Source organism: Podarcis erhardii, assembly GCF_964252035.2.
Source record: "Podarcis erhardii genome assembly, chromosome: 13".
NCBI classification, from domain to species: domain Eukaryota; kingdom Metazoa; phylum Chordata; class Lepidosauria; order Squamata; family Lacertidae; genus Podarcis; species Podarcis erhardii.
In genome coordinates this window covers 27,889,913-27,916,910 of record NC_138502.1, presented here as the reverse complement: position 1 = coordinate 27,916,910, position 26,998 = coordinate 27,889,913, and the positions used below count along the sequence as shown (strand labels likewise).

The 26,998-nt window shown below is 45.6% G+C and overlaps 1 protein-coding gene across 5 annotated transcripts; it reads right to left on the bottom strand.

Annotated features, from left to right (window-relative positions):
- Nucleotides 1–460: 460 nt before the first annotated feature.
- On the bottom strand, nucleotides 461–26,968 carry WIPF2 (WAS/WASL interacting protein family member 2). 5 transcript variants are annotated; one of them, XM_081838045.1, is made up of 9 exons: nucleotides 26,830–26,951; nucleotides 19,572–19,758; nucleotides 9,667–9,779; nucleotides 9,391–9,523; nucleotides 7,249–7,362; nucleotides 4,848–5,510; nucleotides 3,334–3,546; nucleotides 2,093–2,194; nucleotides 461–600 (listed from the first exon to the last, which is right to left on the bottom strand). In XM_081838045.1, the coding sequence occupies exons 3-9, from the start codon at nucleotides 9,721–9,723 to the stop codon at nucleotides 560–562; spliced, it is 1,323 nt and encodes a 440-aa protein (XP_081694171.1). In that variant the 5' UTR covers nucleotides 9,724–9,779; nucleotides 19,572–19,758; nucleotides 26,830–26,951; the 3' UTR covers nucleotides 461–559. The 5 variants fall into 5 exon arrangements, with proteins under 5 accessions (XP_081694171.1, XP_081694170.1, XP_081694168.1 ...); XM_081838044.1 differs by lacking the exon at nucleotides 19,572–19,758 and adding an exon at nucleotides 25,430–25,524 and having other exon boundaries at nucleotides 26,830–26,946; XM_081838042.1 differs by lacking the exon at nucleotides 19,572–19,758 and having other exon boundaries at nucleotides 26,830–26,968.
- Nucleotides 26,969–26,998: the final 30 nt, after the last annotated feature.

Below are 26,998 nucleotides of genomic sequence, written 5' to 3'. Positions count from 1 at the left end.
TTAACCACAATTTTAACGTGTTAGTATGTAGTGTCTGCATTCAAAAACGGAATAGCTATTTCAGTCCTTCTAATGCTCACCTCTTAAAAAGAAAAAAACCAGAATTCCCCACATCGCAGGCATTTCTCTGCCCTACGCTAGGCAAAGATCAGTTGCTTCAACCTGGCCCAAGAGATCCAAAACAGTCCTGTTTGGCTTGCGTTTCTGGAAAATATTCACTGGACCCTTGATCTTGAACAGTAGTTGTTTATGAACTGGGGTGGCTCTTCCCTCCATGACATGAATGGCAAGGGAAATGAGAAACCCACACAGATCTGCAGACAAGGGTTCTCACCCAGCTGTGCCAAGAGACGTCCTTTTAAGTCCAGGTGTGAAATGCATAGATGGAAGTGAGTAATGGTAAGTTTGTCCGGGTTCTTGAAACAGTTTGGGGGCTGGGAGAATCAACAGCAGGAATGTATTTTTCATGCAGGTTTCTGAGGGATGGGAAGGGAAGGGAAAATCTGAGAACACAGGTCCATTTTTTTGGTGCTGTGGAACCATGCCCAGCTGCTGTTTTTCACCTTGGGATGGGAGGCAGAGGAGGGGCCCCACGAGTAGCTGAAAAAGAAATAGACTGTTAATGCCACAGATGCATCACCATAGGAAGTTAGGCTCTACAAAGATGCTGATAACAACAACAACAACATTATTATTTATACCCCGCCCATCTGGCTGGGCTTCCCCAGCCACTCTGGGCGGCTTCAAAAATATATATTAAAATACTGTACTACATCAAACATTACACAAAGCAAAAGAGATTATTATTATTAGTAGTAGTAGTAAGTATACCACCCTTCACCCAAAGATCCCAGGATGGTTTACAACAGAAAATAAGAACAAGGATAGTTCACAGTAGAAAATCAGATACAAAATACAAAACAAAACAAAATCAATAACCTCCCAATAATCAATACAAAGTTTCCACATTGCTACCGCTATCCCTAGGTAGTCATTTTGCCAGGGCTGAGGAACCTCTAGGTGCAGACCTCATTAGACCCAGGCCTCCCTGTTTGGCCCAGGAGGCTATTTTTGCCAAGCTGCATCCACCTGCCCTACACCTGGCATCAAGTGCAGGGCAGGTAATAAGCTCAGCTGAAGGGGGCTTTGCAGGCATTACTGATCAGCTGGGACTGCAAAGCCCCGTACCAAGTGCTCAGCAAGGCCAGGCTATCAGCTGACAGTCAGTGTTTTGAAATCCCTTGTAAAGTGCCATGCAAGACCTGTTGGGTGAAAAAAGGATGACCTGGCACCACTGTGATATCAGGTGACTTACAGGTGGGTGGATCTGTCCATCCATAAAACTTGGTCCACGTGGGATGGGGGAAGGTAATAATTTGCCGCACAAGCCAAATTCAGTTCCCTACCACTGGCATGATGCAGATTTGAGTTACGCAAAAAAAAAAAATAAATAAATAAAGCTGAATCCTATTGAATTGTAGTGTTGGAAGGGACCCCAAAGGACATCTAGTCCAACCCCCTGAAGTGAAGGAATCCTGCCTACAGCCATCCTTAGGTGGGCTCAAACCACCAACCTTCTGATTAACAGCCAGACACGCTAACCCGTTGTGCCACTTCAAACTTGCATATCATTCTCATGTTTTCCAGGTAGCTAGGCTTCTGCATCTTGTTCAGCCCATTCCAGCAAATCCTTTGCCATGAAGAGCAGTGAGTCATCACGTTCCCACCCCCGGGGCTCCCCAGTCGGTCTGCTTCTGCAGCTGCTCCTGTAACTCCTGCATTCTCTCTTCCTCACAAAAGCACAATGAACTTGGACAAGTCTAAATCAGAACCAGTATTAAATTTATGCAAGACTGCACAGTTTGCATAATTTGAAAAGGCCCGGAAACAGAATGAAGGAATTGTTGATGATTTTAAATAAAATCATCTCATTCGTAATGCTGGCAAGCCATATTCTCAGTCCCACAGAATTAAACTGCTTATCACAACTTGCCAAATTTTCAAGCATGGAGCTGAAAATAGTTTGCTTTATGAACTATCAGCCAGATACCTGGGAGACCAATAAGCAGATGTGAGCCAAATCAGTGCTCACCTCTATTCGTTTTGCTGGGATAAATCTTCTGGAAGTGCTTGAACTCTTCTGGTGCTGGGAAATCTTCCACTGGATGAAAGGAGTATTTAGATTCAAAGTCATCTGCAGAAAAGGAGGAAAATAAGGCCTGAAAACCATTTCTGGTCTGAAGGATTCCCACTGCCCTACTTTTCGCATCCATAAAACCCTGAGGCTGGAATGATGGCTAAAATGGCAAAACTTGAAGAAGCCCCACCCTGAAAGTAAGGCATGGGGCCGCTCTCTCCAGGTGCCAAATTTTGGTCACCATTATATGCAAATGACAGACTGGGGGCAGAATCCACCAGGAAATCAGAGTCACCTGGTAATAAGAGCTTTGTGCAGAGTGTCAGAATGGGCATGAGTCAGCATTTCAACATTCCTATAGATCTATCTATCTATCTATCTATCTATCTATCTATCTATCGTTTGTGTCACTGCTTCTCCAAGTACCTGTTTGGGCATTCTGTACAAAATGAAATGTATCTAAAATAAACTGGTACAGACTATAAATAAAAACATCCAGCAGATATATAATTCAAAACATCAGATGCTTAACAAGCTGTCAACACCAAAAGCGAGAAAGCGACTCCATCTGTACACATGCTAAGCCAAACCTAACGAAGGATAATGAGGAAGTTCCCAGAGAACTTTGCACCTCCTTTTCTGGGTTGCTAGAAGTGAAGCCACAGTTTGGCTTAGCTTCAGACATTTGGTCTATTTTGCTTCAGACCAACCATGAGATGTTGGCAATGTTTGTTCTGTGGCTGGACACGCCGAGTTTGTCTGGAGCAAGAAAAGCCATGAACCCAAATTTAGACATAGGATTAGGGGAAACCATGGCTTAGTTCACAGCAGTGCAGCATCAGCAGGATGAAAGGAGGAGCAAAACTGCAGCAATCTCCTCTCTGGGAACCCACAGGGTCACTCATTCATGCCAAGCCATAGTATGACTTGGCAGTCTACGCTAACACGTCTGTGCCAGTGTATTTCGTTTTAGAGCTGCTTCCTAAGCTTGTATGAATGAAGTTTCATCCCCAACACACACACTTCTTCCTGGCTGATCACAGTATTTTTTATAGCCACCGATACCAGCCAAACCAGCAGAAGTATCGTAATTCTGGGCAGGCTGGTTTTCCTTTGAATCCAGCACATGTCTCAAAGCCAACTTAAATGCACCTGACACCTATAATTTAAGGTAACAGCAGGTTCTTTCTACTCACCTCCTAAGAAAGACCTGACAGTGGAAATAGAGTCCCGGTGTCCATTTCTCATGGGTGGGGGAGGGGGAGGAGGTCCAACTGGCGTCCTGGTGGGTGGGGGTGGAGGTTTCCCACGGCTCGTAGGGTCTGACGTCCCGTGTATTCTGTAGGGTGGGGGAGGCGGAGGCGCATCTCTACCGCCATTTCGGATCATGGGTGGTGGCGGTGGAGGGGCTGCAATGGAAATTTGCCAGGTCAGGATTTCATGAGCTAGCTTAGTAGCCAAAAAAGGAAAAAGCAGAGTTCCCTAGGTAGCCAAGCAAACAGCCCTAGGCCTTTCATCAACATCATTGACTGTGCAGGCCCTTGACAGCCTTGTCTTTTCCTTGCACCTGCTATATAGGGTTCCGAGTTTCTTTTCCTGACCTCCCAACTCTGTTAAGGAATTTTCTTACTTATTGAAGAGGCTAATTCACCTATGTGACCCTTAGCATGGCGAGTTGTAGGCTGCCAAGCCCTTGGCAAGCATTGTGCGCAGGCTAAAGTGACTGATCGCGACATACCTGCACCAACTGTCCTCTCTGCTTCTTTTTGGAGGGTTTGCAGCTGCATGGGGAGTCACGATCTGAGCACAAAATAGGCTGATCAGATGATTGTGCTCCACAGTAACAAACACCCCACACTAAGCAGGTTGGCTTATTTGTAGGGCAAGAATGTAATACCTGCTTTTTGTTGTCGCTGTTCCGAAAAGCACGAGCATCTACTAATTAATGACCAGCTTTTTAATAACTATGAAGCTGTGGGGTCCTTTTTAGCAAGTCAGCTGTTAGGAGGGAAAAGCATACTCTTCTGCACAACACCGAAAACTAAATTCGATCCCACATGTCTTGGTAGCAAAGACTCTCGCTGTGAAACTTGAATTTATATTCCAGTCTTCCAAGCACCACTAACATGCTATGGTGGCAGTACCCTTTGTGCATGATGCCTGGGATGGGGAAGCTGGTCGTTCGGGTGCTGAGTTGGACTCAAAACTCCCACGAGCCACAGCCAGCATGGCCTACAGTCAAAAATTGGCTACAACTTAAAAACGACGGAAACTGCATATCCACACCATCATCCTTGTCTTTGCACAGCTCTTTCAAGCTTTCAAATGTTTCACCTGCAGATTTAGGAGGAGTGACAACTCTCCGCTGGCATCCACCTGCCTTGGGAAACAATGGAAGAAGGGTGTGCCTTTGGGGACAGCTAAGACTGTGAATTTGTGGCTTGGCCAGGTGACACCTAGCAAGTTTGTGGCAAAGGTATGGTTCAAACTGAAAACTTCCTAATTCACAGCTCACTCGTAGCTGCTATGCTACAGAGCATGAAACCAGGCCATTCCTAACCTTCTTAAACCCACCGCATACACCTCCTGGCACCAAGATCGGAGACTACGAACAAAGCGGCATTTTTTTCTCTTGAGAGATTAACGAGAGACTGTCAACGCCAAGACCACTTCCAGTTTTTCACAAACAAGGTCTAGGAGATGCTCTTACCTGCGCCCCGGCTTGGAGGGTCACGGGCAGGAGGTGGGGGCCGACTGCTCTGTAAAGAAGGGGAGGCTGAAGGGGGCGGGGGAGGAGCCATACCCCTCCCAGGCCCTGGTGTCTTTCGATGCAAGGAATTGTGTCTCTGCGGAAGCTCGGGAGCGGACTCATTGGTGGGGCTGGCGGGGCCGTTGGGTACACCGGGGGGTTGGCGGTAAGGTGGAGGAGGGGGCGCCAGAGACTGGCCCTGACTGCTTGGTCCCGTTCGGATATTCACTGGGGAAGGGGGTGGCTTGATAGGGGGAGGAGCTGGTGGTCCATCCCGAGTCCCTGGGAGCCGCTGTCCTGGCGTTGGTGGCAAGGGCTTTTCACGGTTGTAGGAAGGTGCTTTGCTGCTGTGCATGGGAGGAGGGGCAGGGGGTGCATTGGCTCGGCGTCCCGGGGGTGGAGGCGGCGGAGCCGATGAGCTGTGTTTCATGCCGGTGCCGCTGGCGGTATTTGGCCGCGAGAGATCTGGCAAGGAAGGTCTCTGCATGCGTGGAAGTTCCGGAGGGGAAGCCCGGCTGTTGTCACCGTCATCTTGGGGCCGGCTGCTGGTTGCAGACACCGGGGGCCGCGGAGCTGCTGATCTGGACCCAGGGACCTGGAGGCACTGCTTCCCAGAGGGACTTTCTGAAACCAAGGAAAGCCAGCACAGAGTTGCTTATTAGAGAAGCGAAATAGATCAACATCTCCTTCCAATATAAAGCAACTCCTTTTGGCAAAAACCACCATCCAATTAAGTGGAAACTGACAACGTTTGTCCTTGTACTGAGACCACAGCCAGTGATATACTGTTCATGCAGAGCCTATATTCTAAATGACTGGGAGGTTTTCAGATGTCTGGACACAAATGTTTCCCACAGCAGAAGGGATGAACGACGCAAGTCAAATTTTAATTGCTGGACACAGAAGGGACATCAGGGGAAAGAAAAGGGCGACTTCTTGATTGCCAATGTAATCCTGGCAGGCAGCTAAAGCTTTGGACAATTCACTCATTTAGGGGTGCAAAATTCTGTTATTCCGTCCATTAACTTCCTACATCTACAGCTTCCTGAACAAGGGTCCTCTGATTCCCTTGCCTGTTCAACCCACTTGGCCTTCCTGGCATCAACAGCACACCACCCCTCATCTCCAGGCACTGTGAGAGTCCTCACTTCCAGCACTTTATCCTTGGCCAACCCTACGTCCACATGCGGCTGCTTCTGAGCCCACTGCCTCCTACTTTCCAGTGCAACTTTTCCTCACTGGATTCCCAGCTTTCAAGCTCCTTGTTGCCCCTTTACTTCTCTCTCTTCTCCCCCATGTTTCAGAAGCCCGACTGGCTTCAACTACAAGTCAGGTGTTAAGTGTTGATGGTCCCTTGCTGTGGAATGCTCTTCCAGCAGAGATTCGGCAGGACTCCTTGCTGATAATTTTCTATCATCTCTCCCAGACCCTATTCACTTGCTTATACTTTTCTCCATTGAGTCTGTTTTAAAAAAACATTTCCCATTTTTTAAATACTATTTTATATTGTGCCATACTTAATGTATTTTGTTGTAAACTGTCTTAATGATGAAGGGGAGGTCAACAAATATTGTGTGTGCGTGTGTGTGTGTGTGTGAGAGAGACAGACAGACAGACAGACAGACAGACAGAGACAGAGAGACAGAGAGAGACAGACAGACAGAGAGAGAGAGACACGACACAGAGAGACAGACAGACAGACAGACAGACGGGGAGAGAGAGAGAGAGAAAGAGAGAGAGAGAGAGAGAGAGAGAGAGAATGACAGCAGCTGAATGACAGTGTTCAACCCCAAGGGATTTTCACAGCGGCCAACAAGTTAAATAATCAAGTCAAACAATGATCGATATTAAAATTCAGAACAGAAACTTATCAGAGGTAATGTAAACACACATGTCTCTTTGGGGAAGGCATTCCATAGAGAGGGTGCGCTTCACCCCTACCTTCAAAAACCCTCTCTTGGCCACCACCAGCTTCACCTTAGATGGCCAGAGTATCCAAAGGGGGACCTCAGAAGAAGATCTAGAGGTCCAAGTAAGCTCACGTAGAAGCAAGCAGTCTTGTAATACACCGGTAATACACACAGGCAGACAGGTGGGGGAGGAGACATGGTTTCCACCCTTGATATTAAGCCTGACTAGTCTCAGCTCCACAGGCATTAAGTGCCACTACAAGGCGACATAAAGTTTCCTGATCGTTTCAATAAGGAATGGACTTGCTCTCAAAACCAAGTTGCAATCACTCTTCATCAGGAGCTAGGGTAGTTGATTACTCAAACACAAGATTCAATGTCTGGTATTTCACAAATCATGATTTAAACCACTTTTACTCAGTCTAGTCCAGTCCACATTCTGTGGTCCTCACCTGAACTGTCCTTTACTCCCACAGGTCGAAGCTTGGGGACACCACCCTGGAAGAGGCCGCCCTTTGGTGGCAGAGGGGATGCGCCGGAGTTGTAGCCGCCACTGCCCTTGGATTCTGGAAGAAAAAGGCCCCTGGATTATTTATTTAGTTTCTAAACACATTTTTTTAAATACCACCTCAGGAACATAGGGAACGACCTTATTCTGAGACAGACCGTAGATCCAAGCTGCTCAGTTCTGTCTATGCCGCTGGGCAGTGCTTTTCTCCAGGGTTTCAGACAGGAATTTCCCCCAGCTCTAACTGGAGGTGCCAGGGATTGACCCTGGGGCTTTCCAATTACAGTGGAACCTCTACTTACCACCATAATTCATTCCGGCGGCCCGTCCTTTAGGCAAAACAGAGTGGCTGGGGAAACCCAGCCAGATGGGCGGGGTACAAATAATAAATTATTATTATTATTACTATTATTATTATTATTATCATCATCATCATCATCATCATCATCATCATCATTATAAAACAGGTCGCTGGTACCGTTGTGTGCATGTGCAGATGGCAGCAGCCGCTTCTGTGTGTGTGCAAACACAGAAGCCGTCTCTGCGCGTGCGTGAATCACGGCAAACCCGGTATTTACTTCTGGGTTTGCTGTGGTCGCAACTTGGATCGGGCCCAAATAGAGGCAGTTGTAAGTAGAGGTTCTACTGTACACAAGAGATGCTCTAAAGAGACGCTCTGCTCTGCTCTACACTGAGCTATGGTTCTTCTCTTCTGGGCTTTACATAGGCAGCCTCCACCATATTCTTTTACTCAAGATGCTGCTTCTCAAAATGTGGGCAAGGCAAAGACCCAGTGGTATTGGAGTCATCTCCTCCTGAAGTGGCAGTATGAAAGCAGAGAAGGTAATAACTTTACTGCTCAAGATCACATGGGTGTCAGACAGCGGCTGCTACTTGAAGAGCTAAGCACAAATACATCGTAGGCTGTGCATTTACCTTCATGCCAGGATTAGAGACACCTGTTTCCGAGGATTTAAGTGTGCAGCTGCCAGTTTTATTTTACTGCTAACTGCAACACTTTATTTGAAGCATTTGCACCACTGGGACCTGTGCAGTTTAGGAGGTAGTTTGCTGCTGCCTTCCTTCAGAGAACAAAGAGAGCATATTTTGCAACTACAAACACAGACAGGAGAGTGCTGCTTGTGAGCTTCCCAGAGGCATCTGACTGACCACGGTGGGAATGCTGGATTAGCTAGACCTTTGGTCTGATCCAGCAAGGCTTTTCTTATGCTGGCATACAGAGGGGGACTGTGCAAGAACTGATGCTGCCAAACTAGGAGGCATTACGCTGCCAGCGGGAATGATGGCCTCAGTCACAAAACAAAGGGACTGACTGCAGAGCCCTTGCTCCAACAGATCAAGGGAGAGAGCTATTGACAGCTCAGTCCGTAGAGCCTGAGACTCTTCATCTCAGGGTTGTGGGTTTGAGTCCCACATGGGGCACAAACCCACAAGAGTCCTGCATTGCAGGGGGGTGGACTAGATGACTCTCGTGACCATTTCCAATTCTATGATTCCACGAAGGGTTGCAATCCAGACCACCAAGTTCCACAAGCTATGAGTTGAGTTCAACACAGAAGGTACCCTCTGAGAAGTGACCTGAGCAGCGCAGTAAGTAATTGCTACTCCTGCGAGGTTCTGCTCAGGAGTAAGGTGGGGTAATGGGGTGGCAGGCTGAGAATGACTCACGGCGTATGCCAGCAAATGACTCCAGGTAACTCAAGCGAGTGAACCCAGCCACATGCTGCAGTGCACGGGCCCTTCTGTCTTTCCCCAGCTCTTCATACGGCACAAAGCCAGATCAAGCACACAGCGTATCAAACAGACAAATGTAAGCAAAAGCATCACCCCAAGGGCAATTTTATGGGCCACAGCCCTCTCCCTCCCCACCTGCCTCACCTGATGCCTCTGTTCGTAGAGATTCTAGGCCATTTCCTCCCATACCTGCTGCTGAATTATTTTAAGAGAGAATGCTCAACAGAAGGGCTGAGCACCATCTGGAAATTGGGGGGGGGGGAGGCTACCAGGAGCTTTCCCAATTAGATAGCAAAGATCTTATTGCAATTGCCCCAGACCCCATGCTTACTCTCAATGACGGGTGCACTCCGGTCATTGACTTGGGTCACCTTTTTCAACTTGGCCCCTTTACAGATGTCTTGCAGCAAGGCTCCCCTCCCTCGCTGCTCATCCCTGCTCAGTTTTGGAGGGTCTGTGTTAGCCTGAAAAGAGAAGACCGGCAATCAGGTTAGGTGGAGAAAGATAAGCACAGGAGTAGTTCTTGGGTGCCCCTGTGAATGCTTCTCAGCAGGGCTCTTTGTATGTGGACAGAAGGGAAGCAGGCAGGGACAGGAGGACCACCTACCTGATTGAAAGTTGGGGGCGGGGGTGGTCCAGGGGGAGGGGGAGGAGGTATTGGCATCTTTGCCCCACTCCCTGCCGACTCAGCGTAAAAAGAACTTTTGGTCACTCATAAACCTGCAACGACAGGGGTGAAACAGAAAACTGTTACAAAGGAGAAACAACAGCAAATGAAACAGCAGGAGGCAGTGACCGAACCTGGTGGGCATTGTTGCAGTTTCATGCCCACTTCAGTAGCTGTCATGAGAGAATGCCATTGAGGTAAGTATTTTATTCAGCTGATTCAAAAAAGAGAGTATTTCATACAAGGTGACTGCAAAGGAGTTAAGAAAATAAACACAACAGGAGCAGGAGCACCACTGCATAATAAACAACACACCAGGAGAAGAACTAAAATGCTTTAAAGGCGAGGGGAAACGAAGGTAGCTGCAAGCAAGCTTTGAAGTTGCAGACCCAGGAGACACATGTGCAATACAGACCATATTCAAGACAACATAGGGGCACACATGGAGGACAACAGGTAAATCAAAATTATCTGCCTTAACTGAAAAAGTGAAATGCAGTTTACAAATAAAAATGAGAACTCAAGTATTCCACCCTACCCCCCCCCAACGGATTATCAACAGAGATTATTATTATCATTATTTATTGAATTTATATACCGCCCTATTAGTGATGTGAGGTGAGAATATTCTCCGGAGAATATTCTCTGCTAGAAAATTCTATGGAGAATATTCTCCACAAACTGCAAATTCTAGTGTAAGAACTAGTTTTACAACCCACAATAAAAAAAATCTAGTAAATAGTAAGTCAAGCTGTGATATTGCCAGTGTAAGTTAGTGGCAGGCTTAGTGATTGACGTGAGTCATTCATGTTGAATTTTCAATTTCAAGTTTGGTGCAAAAAAATCGAAGAATGTGAATTCAATGCATTGCCCCACTGAATAAAAGTATCTGTACAGTTTTTGGTTGCCATCTAAACAAGTTTACCCATGAATAAACATGCATATTAACTAATTATATCATTTTCAATGCATTAAAATAAATGTTCTCCTATTTTAAATGAAAATTCTCTAATAGTCTCATTAATCGAGAATATTTTCGAGAACTTAACATCACTACGCCCTAGAAGTATCATTTAACATTGCGGGCATTCTGAGCTGCTCTCTACCATCTTTTGCGTAAGCCACAGAACTAGCCAACAAAATGGAAGGATAAAGGAAAAGAGTGGCAGGTAGAAGTCAAGTGTGCTCATACCTCTGTACGATATACAGAATTTTAGCTATGGTACCCAGATTTCTAGTTTTCTTGTTTATTTTTAAAACCCTTTCTCATACGGAGATACCGTACTTTTCCGTGTATAAGACTGTATTTTTTCCCTGAAAAATCTTGCTAAAAAATTGGGGACGTCTTATACATGGATAGTGAATAGGGTGGACGTTTGATTGGTTGCTGCTGCGTCTGTTAGCGGTTATTGTGTGTGTGATTGGTTGCAGAGTCAATGGGTGGTGATGATTGGCTGACACTGTGACAATTGGGCGGGCAATCAGCAGCTTCTGCTGGCGAGGGGACAGAAAGGAGGCGGATTTTGTGACATGTGCAGGTGAGCGATTTATGGCAATCCCCCCCCCAAAAAGCTGAACAACCCAAAAAGCTGAACAACCCTGTGTAATCTCCCCCCATTTTCTGAAATTTGAGTCTCCCAAAATATGGGGCGTCTTATCCATGGGGGCATCTTATAGACGGAAAAGTACAGTAAACAGCCGCCTAACAAGTGACACTCTGAACATAGGTATACCACAAATTTAATCAGGTTTGAAAGAAACTCATTTAACTGCCACGGTTCCCAACCAAGGAACCACCCAGACAACTATAGTCTTGTGAAGAGACCGAAGATCTCTTAACAACATACTCAACACTCTCCCAAATCGATCGTTCCAACAGTTCTCCGAAGGAAACCGTGACAATTTAAGTGATATAAAACTAGTTTTGATTTGTAGAGCAGATTGACTCATAATGAAAACCACCCCCTGGTGAATATATTTCATGAACACAACTATAATAAGTGAGCCTGGAAAATTCCCAGGATCAAAATCACTTGAAGTCTGGTGAGGGGGGCGGGGATCAAAGAATTCGACATGTTCATATCCTATAACTGGGAATAAGAATGTGCAAGGATGCTTCTGACGCTTCTAACTGCAGGCCAACCTATACCCTGGGAAAGTGAACAACAAGAGTTCAGTTTGAATACAGCACTGCGTTAGCTGGCAGTGCTATAGCAGGCTCTGCATAACCTGATTGACAGGCAGAAACATCCGCCACCACGTCACGACAGAAATACTTTGGACGAAGCAGATACAGGAAGAAGGGGTGTGATTCACCCTAGATACACAATGCCGATACCTGTCAGAAGCACAAGCCCAATGACATCAAATTACCAGTCGGAACTATTACAGACAAGCCAGTCCAATGCTAGTGGAATGCACCCGGTTTCAGCACCTGCCCGTCCAAGGAAGGGAGTTGCAGCAGCTTAAGGCAAAGCAGAGGAATGGAGTTCTGATGAACTCCAACCAAGGAGGAGCTGCCAAGAAAGCTGACTCCCCTGAAACCCTCATGCAAGGCAACCCATAATAGTACTTAAGAGACCGGATACCTTTGCCAAACCCCAGCTCTGCCAGAGGAGGTGTGAAGCTTTTTAAAATACTGGCTAAAAAGCAAGTCCAATACTGAATGAAAAAAGCTTGTGAGACCGCAACTCCAGGCATCTCCACCACCACCCTAAGAGCAGGCGAAAGTAGGCATTTCCCAGCCAAAAGGCACGATCCACTAAGAACGTTTCCCATACGTGAAATTAACAGAAGCTGCAAGAACACACATCTGTTCTGGATATGCTCTAGGGCACCTGCAGTTTCCAAACCTGAAAAAAACCTTTGTTTTTAAAGAAATGCTTCTGACCTTCATGGATACAGAGATGTGAAAGAGGATACTTGCATCAGCTACCGTATTTTTTGCCCTATAAGACACACTTTTTCCCCTCCAAAAATGAAGGGGAAATGTGTGTGCATCTTATGGGGCGAATGCAGGCTCCTTGGCTTCAGCGATAGCAACGCGAAGCCTCCGTAGCCTGCGCTCTGGAGGCTTTGCGTTGCTTCCGCTGAAGCCAGGAGAGTCTGCTCTTTGAGGCTGGCGGTGGGGGAAAGCAGCGCCTCCTCCATCGCCAGCCCCAGAGGATGTGGGGCAGCAAGAAGGGACGCACCTTGCCTATCTTTGGTCTCAAATATCCAGGGAACAGAAAATATTAGGTACCTCCAATTTCAACATTCACTAAAGAGGCATGCAGGCTATGTGGCAGGCAGGATCATTTCCTCTCAAATACAGTGGTACCTCAGGATGTGAACGGGATCCGTTCCGGAGCCCCATTTGCATCCTGAAGCGAACACAACCCGCGAGTGCGTGTCTGCGCGGGTCGCGATTCGCCACCTCTGTGTATGTGTGTGACGTCATTTTCACCATCTGCACATGTGCGAACGGTGAAACCCGGAAGTAATGTGTTCCGTTACTTCCGGGTCACCATGGAGCGCAACCTGAAAGTGCTCAACCTGAAGCGTATTCAACCCAAGGTATGACGGTAATCATTTTGCTGTCCTTTCCCTAAGTACGGCAATGACAAACACAGGACTGTAGAGGAACGGAGAATTTAATGCATTGGGGGGGAAGCACAATGCAACATGGCACCTCATGGCAAACAATCCAAGTCTGCAAAGACGGCCTCACAGGCTACCCTTAAACAGCTCTTGCAAATAAAGTCATTAAAATCACCAGCCCACTGGATGTTTTGCCAGCCTGTTTGCCTCCACACACCCTTGGCTAGTCACTTGTGGTCCCCCCCCCCCCCAAAAAAAAGAAGGGGGGGGAGAAGTTCAGGTTTTCCTACTTGGTCTTCTAAGGAAGATTCCTGCTCGCTACAGACAATCTGTCTAGTGGTTACCTGCCAACCTTCCTTAAACTGCAACAGGCTGTCTAGAAGTCAACACTGGAAATCTCAGCTCTGCCTGGTTCTCAGCAGCAGTTGACAAGAGATGGCACAGCCAAGCATCCCAAACTCTGGCAAAGTGACTGAGCCTTCGAAGAGATCAACCTGGAGAAGTGCTGCTACCATGTTTCACACCATTAATGAAATGGAAACACTCTCCCTATTGTCAGGTAAATGCTTTTTGTTTGTTCTTTTTGGACCAGTGATATTTTGTTTGACCTATAAGTCGGTCTCCCTTAAAGCTGGCTGGGCGATACTCCACAAGAATATACACGCTTCTATTCCACTGCTTATTTTCCTTCTTCCCGTTGCCACTTGTTTGCAAATCGGGCGCCTCTACCTTTTATTGTTTAGAACAGGGTAGATATTAGAACTGCAACCTGATTAAACAAATGTCAATTCACTGTCAGACGTCTTTGCCCCAACCAGCTGTTGCTGAAAGTATTTCATGCTACCAGGATCTATGCATCCTCTGCCTCGTTACTTGTGGTCAATGTCTACAAGCTTACTGGTGCCCAAAGGACAGGCAGTCTAACCTAACCTGAAGCTGTCCTCAGAGAGCTTCTTTTCTCTGCCTGGAATAGCAGATCCCCTTATTTACTCAGATCTCCAATTTAGGAATAAAAATGCTAGATACTAACATATTTAGTATGAAAGCAATCAAATCAGAGAAATGTACACCCAAGGCTAGATATCTGCCACTACTGAGTTATGCCTTTTTTTAAAAAAAGTTCATAGCATTGTACAATGGAAGTACTAAAAGATCCTCACAACTACTTGAAAGGGAGTAAAATTGGATGAAAAATAAAACATACCTAAGATAGGAGCTTTCAATCAAGAAGTCAGAGAACACAATTTAGTTTGTTTCATCTACTGAAGCTCTGCCTCTCCGATTCCATTCCTGTTCCGACTCTCATCCCAGTGCACAGTCACACTTGGGTTTACAAGCATGCCAAGACGCAATGCCCATGATGTGACTACAATGTTATGGGGGCGGTGTGATAGTTTCAAAGCGTGGTCACCTGAGGAGGATGGGAAGTGACTGGTCCAAAGGCAGCAAGCACTCAGTTAATCACGCAGTCTCTGGGAATGCATGTGCTGCAAGACATGTAAGCTGGCAAAGATAGCCGAAGCTATGCCTAGCATGAAAAACCCTTGATTGACTGGTGGAGTTTCTCCCATTGCTTCACTTGCTGTATGTAGTAGAACACTGACTTTTTTTCCCCTAAGCAAAACACTGAATCAAGCAACTGTGGAGCAACTTGCCTGAGTCTCCTCTGCTTTTGCCTCATGAAAATTTGGTGATTAAACTGTGCACATGATTACTGGGGTGGAGGGGAAGGATCTGAAGTGGTTTTATCATTTACAAAAAGCACCGAAGCGGCGTATATTTGAAACACCATTGAAAAGGTATACAAACACTCCATTCTGCCTGTTTTGTGACATTTTCGTGTCACTTCTGGGTTTTGTGTGATGCGCATGTGCGCAATTGCGCACATAATGAACATGGGTAAATGCCTGTATCACAATGTGCTGGTCAGCCTTGAAGGTGCCAAAGATGACCCCCAAGGTACTATGTCACCATGTTGAAGCTTACTAGTGACTTGCGTTGGAATTTTTATTTTTTATTTTGCTGTAGCACTGCTACTGTGGGAATAGAAGTGATTTAATCATAACAGATGCCCTGGGCTCATTAACTTCCCAGAAACACAGCGAGCCAGATATAATCGCCCTCATTATTGCAAAAACAAGATGCTGTTTTCTCTCTGCCCAGCATTTACGATATTGACAATTACTTTCCTAACGATGGTCGCCTTTTGCGTGCCTCATATGCCCTAAATGGAACTAAGCAAACATGTCTACTCCCACAATGCAATTTTCTGTGAATGGCAGCAGCGAGAGTGATAAACGCAGCAAAACTGTACAGTATTGGTGAAACGCCTCCTCTCTCTTCTAGCTATTAACAGCTATTTAATAGCTAGTAGCAAAATGGCGAAAGTGATCTCTCAGACATGGGGAGCAGGCTTTAACCCAGGGGTCAGCAAGGTTTACCTCACCTGGGCTGGTTCACTCCAGCAGAGATCCCTCCGTGGGCTGGATCACGCGCGGCCACAATTTCCGGCATCTGCGTCTGTGCAGACACAATTTCTGGCACCGCAGAAGCGAGTCCCCACACAGCGCTAGTTTAGCGCAGTGCGTGGGGACTTGCCGAGCGGGCGGCTCGGTTCGGGGGCGGCTCAGGAGCCGGTTAAACAACCTCCGTGGGACGCTTGTTTGCCCATGGGCCTTAGGTTGCCTACCCCTGCTTTAACCTCTTCCTAGTGCTTGCTATTCACACAAGTACTCCCAGTTCCCCAAACTGCTAACACCTGTTAACAATGCTAACTGTGGTCTGAAAGCACAGGGTGAGACTTCCCTTAAAGGCACCCAGCTAAGGGCCTGGGCCAGCAGATTATGCCTTTCCTATACCTTACCAAGATCAGCCAAGAGCATCCTCTGAATGTCACTTAAAACAACACATTTGGAAATCGATGACATGCCAAGAGCCATCCCACTGACAGAACTTCCCCCCTCAGGAGCTGGTGTTGCATGGGGTCTAAGGGACTGAACTATGTGCCATGATGTCCCCCCAAAAAATTCTACATCTACTATGAGCTCACCAAGTCCTTTCTCTCTGCCTCAGTCACCAGGAGGCAAAACGGCAACGGCAACAGAAATTTTGCTTCAATCCCAGCTGCATACCCTCTCGCAGCCTATATTTGAAATGACTTATGAAAAATCCAGGTATTAGCATGGAACAGTTACAAATATGCTGTACTGTGTCATTTGTGAAACTCATCTCTGTATTCCACAATAGCTTTGATGGAAGCACCAGTCATGAAGCTTACAATATTCAGAAATTTGGGTAACCAAGAACCTAAAGAAACTATTTCTGGCCAACTTCACCCTGATGGTAGAAAAAAATTAAAAGTGATTTTAGAAGGTGGACCTCCTTTAATCTTTCCATACTGGGAAAAACTGCTTCCATAAAAAAATATGTCTTGTCTGCCTAAGTTATTATCTCTTTTCAATTTTTCAGCCCAAATTTTGGCCATTGAAATATTTGGATCTAAAGAGGCTTGGGTGAATAAATCTAATCTGTATGCAACAGGCAAAACAGGTGGTTGGGGAACACCAAAAATTAACCTGTATTATGAAGCCAATGAGTTAAAACAGGCTACATCCCTAATAACTAGCGATACATGAAAGGCATGGGTTCAAATGGAAGAAACGCACAATATGGAAAATTCAATAGATGCTATTCTTTCAATGGGCATGCAAATACAGGATGAAAATGTCCCCCCCCCCTTTTAATAAGAACAGGCTTCAGTATTGTTATGGCTGGGGTAGGAGAAAGGTTTATATCATTTAAATGAATTTTACTTAAAACTCTGAGCCACTTGGAGGAAGGGTGTTGCAGGAGAAACTTGGAACCCTGAGATGTAATTGGCTGGTGTTGAAACAAACCACCTCTTTTATATCACAACAAGAAATAAAGACTCAAACTGCCCTCACTCTCAAAGATTTTGAACAGCTTGTACTTTCAAGTGTTGTTTGTTAACATGAGAGGATGGACATCTAAATGATACAGAACATTTGTGTCTCGTGACCTAAAAGAGTGTTGGGAAAGTGACCTAGGAGATGCCGCAAATGACTCTGATTGCAGGGGGAATTTGCAATAATTCTGTAAGGGCTGAAAGAGCTATGCTCAAAATAGTATGGGGGGGGGCATTATGCCACCGTAAGATTACCTCATATTAAAAACATCATCTGCAAAATGTTGGCAATGTGGTCAGCATAATGGAATGTATTTCTACCTTTGGTGAGAATGTCCTCAGGCAGCCTCCTTTGGGGAATTAACAAAACTGCTCCACACCAGGTACAAACACAGGCACCCCAGAGAGGAAGACCACATCCTGATGAATCACACACCCCTCCTGAGCCCTCCAGTCTGTCCAGCTTGTCTATCCACGCCTTGGTAATTCATGCCAGGATCAAGTGCTAGATAGAAGCAGGCATGCCCTGGGCTCTGCTCCTGGCCAGGGAACAGGAGCCACTGGAGATGCCCCCATCTCCTGGACCAAGCTGATCCCATATATAAACTCCATTGCTTTCTTTTTTTCCCTTCTATTCCTTTTTCCTTTAATGTTGAGAAGCTTTGGTCTGGGTCTTATCTTTTTGTCATCTGTACATTGCTTAGAAAATGTTATGTTCTTTATTAGCTGCTACTACTGCTGCTGCTGCTGCTGCTGCTGCTGCTGCTGCTAATAATAATAATAATAATAATAATAATAATAATAATAGTAGTAGTAGTAGTAGTAGTAGTCATATCTTGCAAGTCGAACAGCCTAGTTGTCGAACGTTTTGGCTCCCGAACGATCGAAACCCGGAAGTGACAGTTCTGCTTTGCGAACGTTCTTTTGGAAGCTGAACGTCTGACGGGGCCTAGGTGGCTTCCAATTGGCTACAGGAACGTCCTGCAGCCAATCAGAAGCTGCGCTTTGGTTTCCGAATGTTTTGGAAGTCGAACGGACTTTCGGAACAGATTCCGTTCAACTTCCAAGGTACAACTGTAATGATGGGATTTAACAGCAACATCTGTTGATAGGGTAACTCAAGGGGATGGGGGAGGTAGTGGAAAGCGGGGCAACTTTTATGTTTCTGATCTCCCTTTCCCTGGAATGGCTTGTCTGCCCCCCACTGCCATATCTGCTCCTGCCCTATCTCAAATATTTGAACAGGGTACACATCCCTCCTCCCCAGATACTAATCCTGTAGTCCAGGAAAATGCTAACCATTATTTTAAGAATACTGCAGTACTACAGCAAGGCCAGAAAACAGTGATGGTAATGTGATTAGTGCATATGCAAACCAGTAAAAGGAGCAGCATTAATAAGTTGAAGTACAATTATCAAAATCAACACACATTATAGTACTTTAACATATCACTGACCTTCTCCCCCAAAGCCTGTGGTATGGAGAGTGTTAAGAATGCTACCTGAACGGACAGTTGGGGCAAATTTCTTACAACTGCATAATAAGAGGAGCCAAAACACTTATAAGACATGAATAGGTCATAGCAGTCTTCCCATTAAACTCCTGCCCAGGGCAAGTAACTGACTAGATCCTTACCTGAAACTGCCTTGTAACATCTAGGGACAAGTGTGGGGGCCATCTGGCATTTCTTAAAAACACACAATTTTACTTTATTTTTTGAAAGGCTGACCTGGAATGCTAGAAACATGTGGGAGATGGGCCTTCCAAGCCGGAAGACAAAACCAGCCCATGATGGAAGTGCTATAGCAGACAAGCTAAGGTGGCAGGGCCCAAGGGAAAGCTCTCACATTGATCTGAACACGCCAAGTAGAGCACCGTCGTGGCTTAAATTGAATCAGCTTGCGACACAAAGGGATGATTGGATTGGCAACATTGCCACGGGCTGGCAGAGGTGCCGCATGAACAGACATGGCTTCTCAAGCATGGCCTGAGAAAGGTTAAATGGGGACTTTGGGATGCAGGTGCCAAAACCCACAGCATCTTGCAAGGAACATCCTAAACCAAATATTGAGGGGAAAGGGGCAACACTTCAAGGAAGTAGCACCTGCTTCCTCCACCCACTCCAATTTTAGTGCTATTTGTTGCCTAGTCTCCTTTTACACAAAATGTTAGGACAGCGACAAAACGGAGCAAACAAGCTGGCTCGTTCACCTCTAATATTTTTGTTCATTCACACCGTTCCCGTATTTTACATTAAGACCCTTTCCAAGATCTACAAGGAATCTGCAGAATAGGACAGACTTTTCAAACATTAGTTATACACGGTATTTCCCACACTACCTTTGGCAGGAATATAAACGGTGCTAGAGACTTCTGCATGAATTACGATGTGCACAGACTTTCTGCTTAAGCATTCTTTATACACAGGAATGTATTCCTCACAAGGCTGCTTGTGTTCAGTCAAGCAAGGCCTTCCTCCATTTGGTTTTCTGAAGAAGATGCTATCGCTTCCTCTCTATGGTGGACCCTGAAAAGGGGCAGAGCAGACTTATCTTTTTAAATTCTGGCAACATTTAAATAACTGTTCCAAGGTACAAGGACATGTTCTTCAAACAACAATCCATGCTCCCGCTTCCCTCCTTTATTCATTCAGTAGAATGGACAGCAGGTATCTTGTGTGCGGTGTATGGGCGTGCGTCACATTTTTTATGCTCTCCTAAGGGAAAAGATCCCTGAAAATATAAAAACAGAATAGCAAGCAAAGAGTTAGGCTAAAAAATTTGCTTGTTTTCTATTTCCAGGGAGTGGGTGTTGTTTCACACAGGAGGAAGCATTAAAAAAAATGTTATCCCCACCAGCATTCTGAAGTGGAAAAGTTCACCTTATTCTGCCACATTTGTTGACCCAATCTCAGAAAGCGCACTTTGCAGACTGTATATTTCAGAATGTAAGGAGAGGAGAAAAGGTTGAATACTCGGTCATAAAAGCTCCACACCTGTGAAAAGCCAGCACACGACGGAGAAGGTGTCCAACCTTAACTATGAAGGTACATACTTTTTGATATCAAAGAATAAACTACATTAGCAGTTGTTAAACTGAAATCATTCAAGTAATGACTCCTTCTCCCACAATTACAGAACAGGGAAGAAATGCAAACCATCAGTGCTGTTCATACTTGTTCTTATAAGAACTAAATCTATCCTTAAAATAAAGGATGCTAGCCAGATGTACACACTTCAGTGGATCAATTTACTCAATTTATTCTGATGTCATCAGTATATATTCAAACACAGGGGAAAATGCAACATCCACTTCATATTCCTCAAGAAGGAGATTGATTAAAACTTGAGAAAGCGCCAAAGGAATCAAAATGCTCTAAATAACGTTAACCTATCAAGCCACACAATTCACTCGAGAAGAGCACTTATCTGGCCTTGTGGCCCATCCTTCCGCCCTAAACCTGACATATCATAGGTGTGTGGTGACCTTGAGTCACTCTTTCACAACCTGTGAATTCATTTCCCTCACATACAGCTACTCAGTGATCCAAACCCATCAACATAATCCCAGACTAGACTGTTACATAGACTGCCCTCAGTCTCAGGCATGAGCCCAAAATTACCATCGCTTTTGGATTTTGTCTACCAATATGAAGCAGCACTATGATTACAATTCCACAAAAAACCCTTTGACACTTTTTGTCTGGTACCAAAAATTCATAGGCCAGGGGTTGCGAAAATCAGTGCTATAAAGGAGGGTAACATTCGGAAATTCCTAAGAAGAACCATAGCGACCACCATACATACTGAATCATGACATGCCTAGATGGCCATGTGAATGGATTTCAGGCAATCATGATCATTCCACACAGAACAGCTCATACCACCACGCTCATACCACCACGGAACTGTTGTGCTTAATCTTCATGCACAGCTACCATTACCGGTACATTCGTGGATAAATAAGAACACACATCACTACACTATGCAAACTTGTTACGGTTGACATACAACAGTGCTTCCTGAAAAGTTACCATCCGCCTCACCTAATATGCCTCAATATATTAATGTAAAAGGTAAAGGTAAAGGTACCCCTGCCCGTACGGGCCAGTCTTGACAGACTCTAGGGTTGTGCGCTCATCTCACTCTATAGCGCTGTCCTGAGACACTTCCGGGTCACATGGCCAGCGTGACAAGCTACATCTGGCGAGCCAGCGCAGCACACGGAACGCTGTTTACCTTCCCGCTAGTAAGCGGTCCCTATTTATCTACTTGCACCCGAGCGTGCTTTCAAACTGCTAGGTTGGCAAGCGCTGGGACCGAGTGACGGGAGCGCACCCCGCCGCGGGGATTCGAACCGCCAACCTTTCGATCAGCAAGTCCTAGGCGCTGAGGCTTTAACCCACAGCGCCACCCGCGTCCCATATATTAATGACTTATTTCTAATTTAGACTCATAGTAAGGAGCTGCTCAAGAGGTTTCATCAGGATTTTCACCTTCTCCAGCTCCACCGTTTACTTGAGCTTTACCTAACAGCAACATATTATTTTCTAGGCACCACAGCTATTTTAAAAGAAAGCCACCTAGAAATCACCTTACACTGTAAGCCGACTGTTCCCTATGCATACCTTTACATAAATGACTATTATCCACAATGCAGAAAGCCCCTTCTATAGCCAATGATGCAAGCTCTAGAGAATGAAACATTACGCAGTAAGAGATGGAAAGTACTACAGGAGGGCTAGTTTTTTGTTGGTATAATCAACGCTAGTTCTGGCTCAATGTAGTAGTTAGCAAGCTTTCTACTTGTAAATCACTTCCACACTGCCCTGTCTGCCACCATTCCCCCAAGAAACCTTGCACATTGCAGTGGATTGAAAGATGTTCAAAGGCAAATCCTCAGTCCACTTCATTATAGGAGAGCGCCTGGAACACACCCAATACTCACCTGCAGATGTGTATTAAGGGATAATCAGCAGTGGTTGGTAAGCTGCCTTTTGGGGAAGCCTGTCTGCTAGTCTTGATTTACTCTTTGAGGAATCTCTGCTATAAGCTTCCAAGGAAACCCAGGGCTCCCCAGAACATAATTTGAAAGTCATTGGTTTAGTGAGAATATTGTTTTGTTGGTTTCACTTGATTTCGTGCCAAGTACTGTTATCCACCCTGAGCCATTACAAGGGGGAGGGTGTACAGCAAGCTGTACAATGTGAAGAGGTGGATTGGTGTAATATTTTACAGGTACCTCATGCAAAGCTAACATCCCTCAGGCATTCATAAGTTACGGTTCTGCTGTATGCACACTTAATACAGCAAACAACCCAAGCTTATTTAATGCAGTACTTTGGGGCGGATAATTCGGCAGAAACAGCTATATTTTTCCACAGAATTCTTTTTATCTAAAAATGAACTATTTTATAAATCCAATTAGCAACGTATTGAATGGATACAATGAGTTGTATTCATCTAAGTTCTGGGTGAGATTAGCCCCATTAAAATTAATGAACCAGTCACATACATTAACTTCAATGGGTCTACTCTGAGTAGCACTAGCACTGAATATCATCCAATATCAGCCAAAATGGTATTTAATAAACTTTTTCTCCATGAAGCACATTTTTAAGTATTATATGCCTATATAATTTAGCTATCTGCAAGAAAATCATCAGTATTCCCATATTGCGTATAGGGGAAACAGACATACAGGGGACAGAGATGGCGCTGGCATCTAAACCATTGAGCCTCTTGGGCTTGCTGATCAGAAGGTTGGCAGTTTGAAAGCACACCAGTGCAAGTAGATAAACAGGTAGCGCTGCGGCAGGAAGGTAAACAATGTTTCCATGTGCTCTGGTTTCTGTCACAGTGTTCCGTTTCACCAGAAGTGGTTTAGTCATGCTGGCTACATGACCTGGAAAGCTGTCTGTGAACAAACACCGGCTCCCTCGGCGTGAAAGAAAGATGAGCACCGCAACCCCATAGACACCTTTGACTGGACTTCACCATCCAGGTGTCCTTTACCTTTTGTCATAGGGGAAACAGACTGTGAGTGGCATGCCAAAAGTAATCAAGTCAGGGGTCCTTAAATCCAGGGTGGGGGATGTTGCTACACTACAACTCCCATCATCCCTGGTCGCTGGCCACACTATAAGGTGAACAGCATCTAGAAAGCTACAAATTTATTGACCCCTGCTTTAAAAATTTCTGGAGCCAATCTGCTTTTCCTAAGTGGCTTCTGCATCAATGAGGTAATGTTGAAATGACCCTATCCAATGGATCCTCCCCACAGTATTTCTTCTTATTATTATCCTGCCTTTTCCCCAGGTGCCTTACATATAAAACAGGATAAAACATAGAAAATAGGGACATTAAAAGTAATTAAACACTTACAGAACTGAAACACAACAAAAAAGTATATTTAAAAATATAGCTAACAAGAAGAAGAGGAGGAGGAGGAAGAAAACAAAACACCACAGCATGAGCCCTTTTTCCAGTCAGTTCCTAAAGACCTGTTGGAATAATTGCCCTCCCTTCTCAGTGTTGTACCAATTACACTGGCCAGAACCCCATAATCAAGTTTAATCACCTTGAGGCCTGTCTCTTGCTCCACTCTTCTGCCTACTATAATCAGAAACAAGGAGGACTAGCATCTCTGTACAACAACAGATTTTGGAAGATGGAAAATGGAAAGGCCAAGGACAAGACTACAGGCAGAGAAAGCAGTATGTAGAAAGGAGATACTGTAGTTATTGCTCAGAAAAGAAACACATGCATCATTCCAGAACTGGCACCAATATTTATTTTATTTATTGGATTTACATCCCAGGTCAGCTGACACAGTAATGGCAAAAGATTTTTTTTTTAATCTAAAAGCAGTTTAAAAACATTATTTAAAAGTTAAAAACATTCACAATCAGTGATCAGGGTTGTCAGCAACAGTGTCCTTCTGTCATAAAATGCTTCGGTAAACAGAAATGTTTTTTTTAATTTCTCGTGAACATCAATAATGAGAGAGAACACACCTCACTAAGGAGGGCATTCCAGGGTCTGAAAACAAGAACAAAGAGCAATACTCTGGCAGGCAGGTGCTAGAATCAAACCCAGAATTGGGACCAAACTAGATTATCCAGGTGGGCAGAACAGGGAACATGGAGCCTTCCTGATGCTTTTCATGACTACAGTTCCCATCCTCCCCAACTACAGACCATGTTGACTGGGGCTAATGGGAATTAGAGAGTCCAACAACGTATAGAAAGCACTGGATTCCCCATCTCTGCAGTAGAGCCTTCTCATGTTTACAGGGTATCCTGTACCAAAAGTAATCCCTGACAGATAACTGTGCAATCTGTCCTGTTTTATAAACTTCAAAGAAGGTTCCACACATTTTGGAATGACAATTACCCATCACAGGCATGGAAATAGCAACACATTTAAAAGGGCAAGACATGCAAACCAGGAGTGCCATGCAATGTTGACCGCAACAGGAACAAGTTACATTGCAGTCTTAAAACGCACAATGCTTTGCAAAGCCAAGGACCATATCCAATTTAGAATACAGTGGTAGCTCAGGTTACAGACGCTTCAGGTTACAGACTCCGCTAACCCAGAAATAGTACCTCGGGTTAAGAACTTTGCTTCAGGATGAGAACAGAAATCGTGCAGCAGTGGTGTGGCAGCAAAGGAAGGCCCCATTAGCTAAAGTGGTGCTTCAGGTTAAGAACAGTTTCAGGTTAAGAAAGGACCTCCAGAACAAATTAAGTTCTTAACCCGAGGTACCACTGTATAGGGAAGCTGAAAAATTATAAATTGCCCAAATCCATCATTTTACTCCAGCAAGCCATCATAGAACCGAAGCAGAACATGATCCCCAGTGAGCAAGGACTGCAATGAAGGAGGAATCTAATGGAAAGAGAAAGCTCTATGGGGGAAAGGTATATGCAAACAACAACTGTTCAGTGAGAAAGCTGTATGCCAGCACGCTGTCTTAATACATAATCCCACCCCACCTAACTTGCAGGTATTTCTGCACTCTCCACTTCCAAGTATGTTGAGAGTTTTGAGAACCACACATTTAGTGAACAAATACTAGTCAGACAAGCACTGATAACATTCTAAGAAAAGCAACTGAGGAAGGCAACTCCACCTGCAGAAAGGTGAGTGCACAGTTCCTTGAACTAAAGTTATTCACTGACTGACAACACATACCTCTGAAGGAGGAACGACAAGGAGACCACACCCAGCATATGCCCAAAAGGCCATTTACAGCAAAGGGAAAGACAACATATAATCCGGAAGAGGCCCTGGTTTGGAAGAGAGCAAAAAGGAATAGAGGACTTTGGGAATTAAGCAGATGCAGTTTGCCTGTAAGCATGTCAGATTCCAAGCGCATTCAGCTCATATTCAGAGGACATACTAAAACTCCCTCAATCTTTGTGTGCATCTAAGTTTCGAGTACCTCATTTGGAGCTTAAGAACAAAATATTATGGGTGACACTCCAAAGAAACTCATATCCCTCCTCGTCACCAGTTCTTGTTGTGTCTGACCCTCAACATCCAGCAACTTAGAAGAATAAGGAAGAAAAAGGGCAGTTTCCTCAATGCCACACCCTCAATCACCCTCTAAATAACCTAGCCCCCTTCCACAGATACTTCTCCATGCCACCATTTCAGCAGCAAAGTATATCATGTATAGCCCTCACAAAATTCACAGCAGCTTATGTAAACCTCCCTCCCTCCTGACAGTTTGTCACCGGCTCCTATTTTATTCACCCTCAATGTATCACCCAGATACATAAACCACCACATATTTATCTGCTTCACCTGTTCAGCTTACGTCTAAATCCTCAATCACCCGCAGACAAAAACCTCTGGCGCTGCAACACACCCCTTCCCCGGAAAGCACCTGCTCAACACCAACTACAATATTTCAAAGCGGGCTAACCAAGCCCCGCAATGCTCTTGACCCACCTCTCCCATAAATTCTCGCCTGCGTAACCCTCCCAATATCCTCAGCCTGTACACACACCAAGGGTGTCTCTCCCCCCCCCCCGCCCGCACTCCTCTCTAGCAACCCCTGGCTTGAAATAACCCCAGTACCTAAACAAGCGGCGACACTGGGGGAAAATAACATTTAAATACAATTTACCAATCTCTCCTCCTCCTCCTCTTCCTCCTTCCAGGCCCCTTTCTTTATACTAAATTTCTCCTGGTCAACGAATCAAAGTATCCTCTCACCTTTGCTCACCCCAGAAACCCCTCTTCTTCCCCCTCTTCTTCCCCAGCGCCCAGGGGCTCCTACCAAAGCGCCCACCCCCTTCAACCACAGGCCAATGGGGCCCACCCCTCTTCTCCCCCCTGTTCCCAGTCCCTCCTGCTGGGCTTCCTCCTCCCGCCATCCCTTCGGCCCCTCACCGCCGAGCCCTCTCTCTCCACCCCGCCCCTGCTCGCCCACTCCCCAGCCCCGTGACCTCCGCAGGAACACGGGTCAAATGTCAAAGCGCAGCCCGCCCGCCCACCCACCCAGCCAAAGGGTTCTCAAGGAGGCCACGTATCCCACACCCAACCAGCCGCCCCCCGTTGTGGATTTCGCAGCCCTCTTCGCTTACCCACAAGCTCTTCTGCCTCTCTGGTCTTCTCTCTCTCTTTCTCTCTCTGCTCCGGGGCCTGCAACCCGGAAACAGCCGTGTGCCCGCCCGGCGGCCACGCAAAATGGCGTCGAAGAGCACTCCCCGGGGCCAACGCGCACGCGCAACGTGGCTCCGCCTTTTCCCGTTC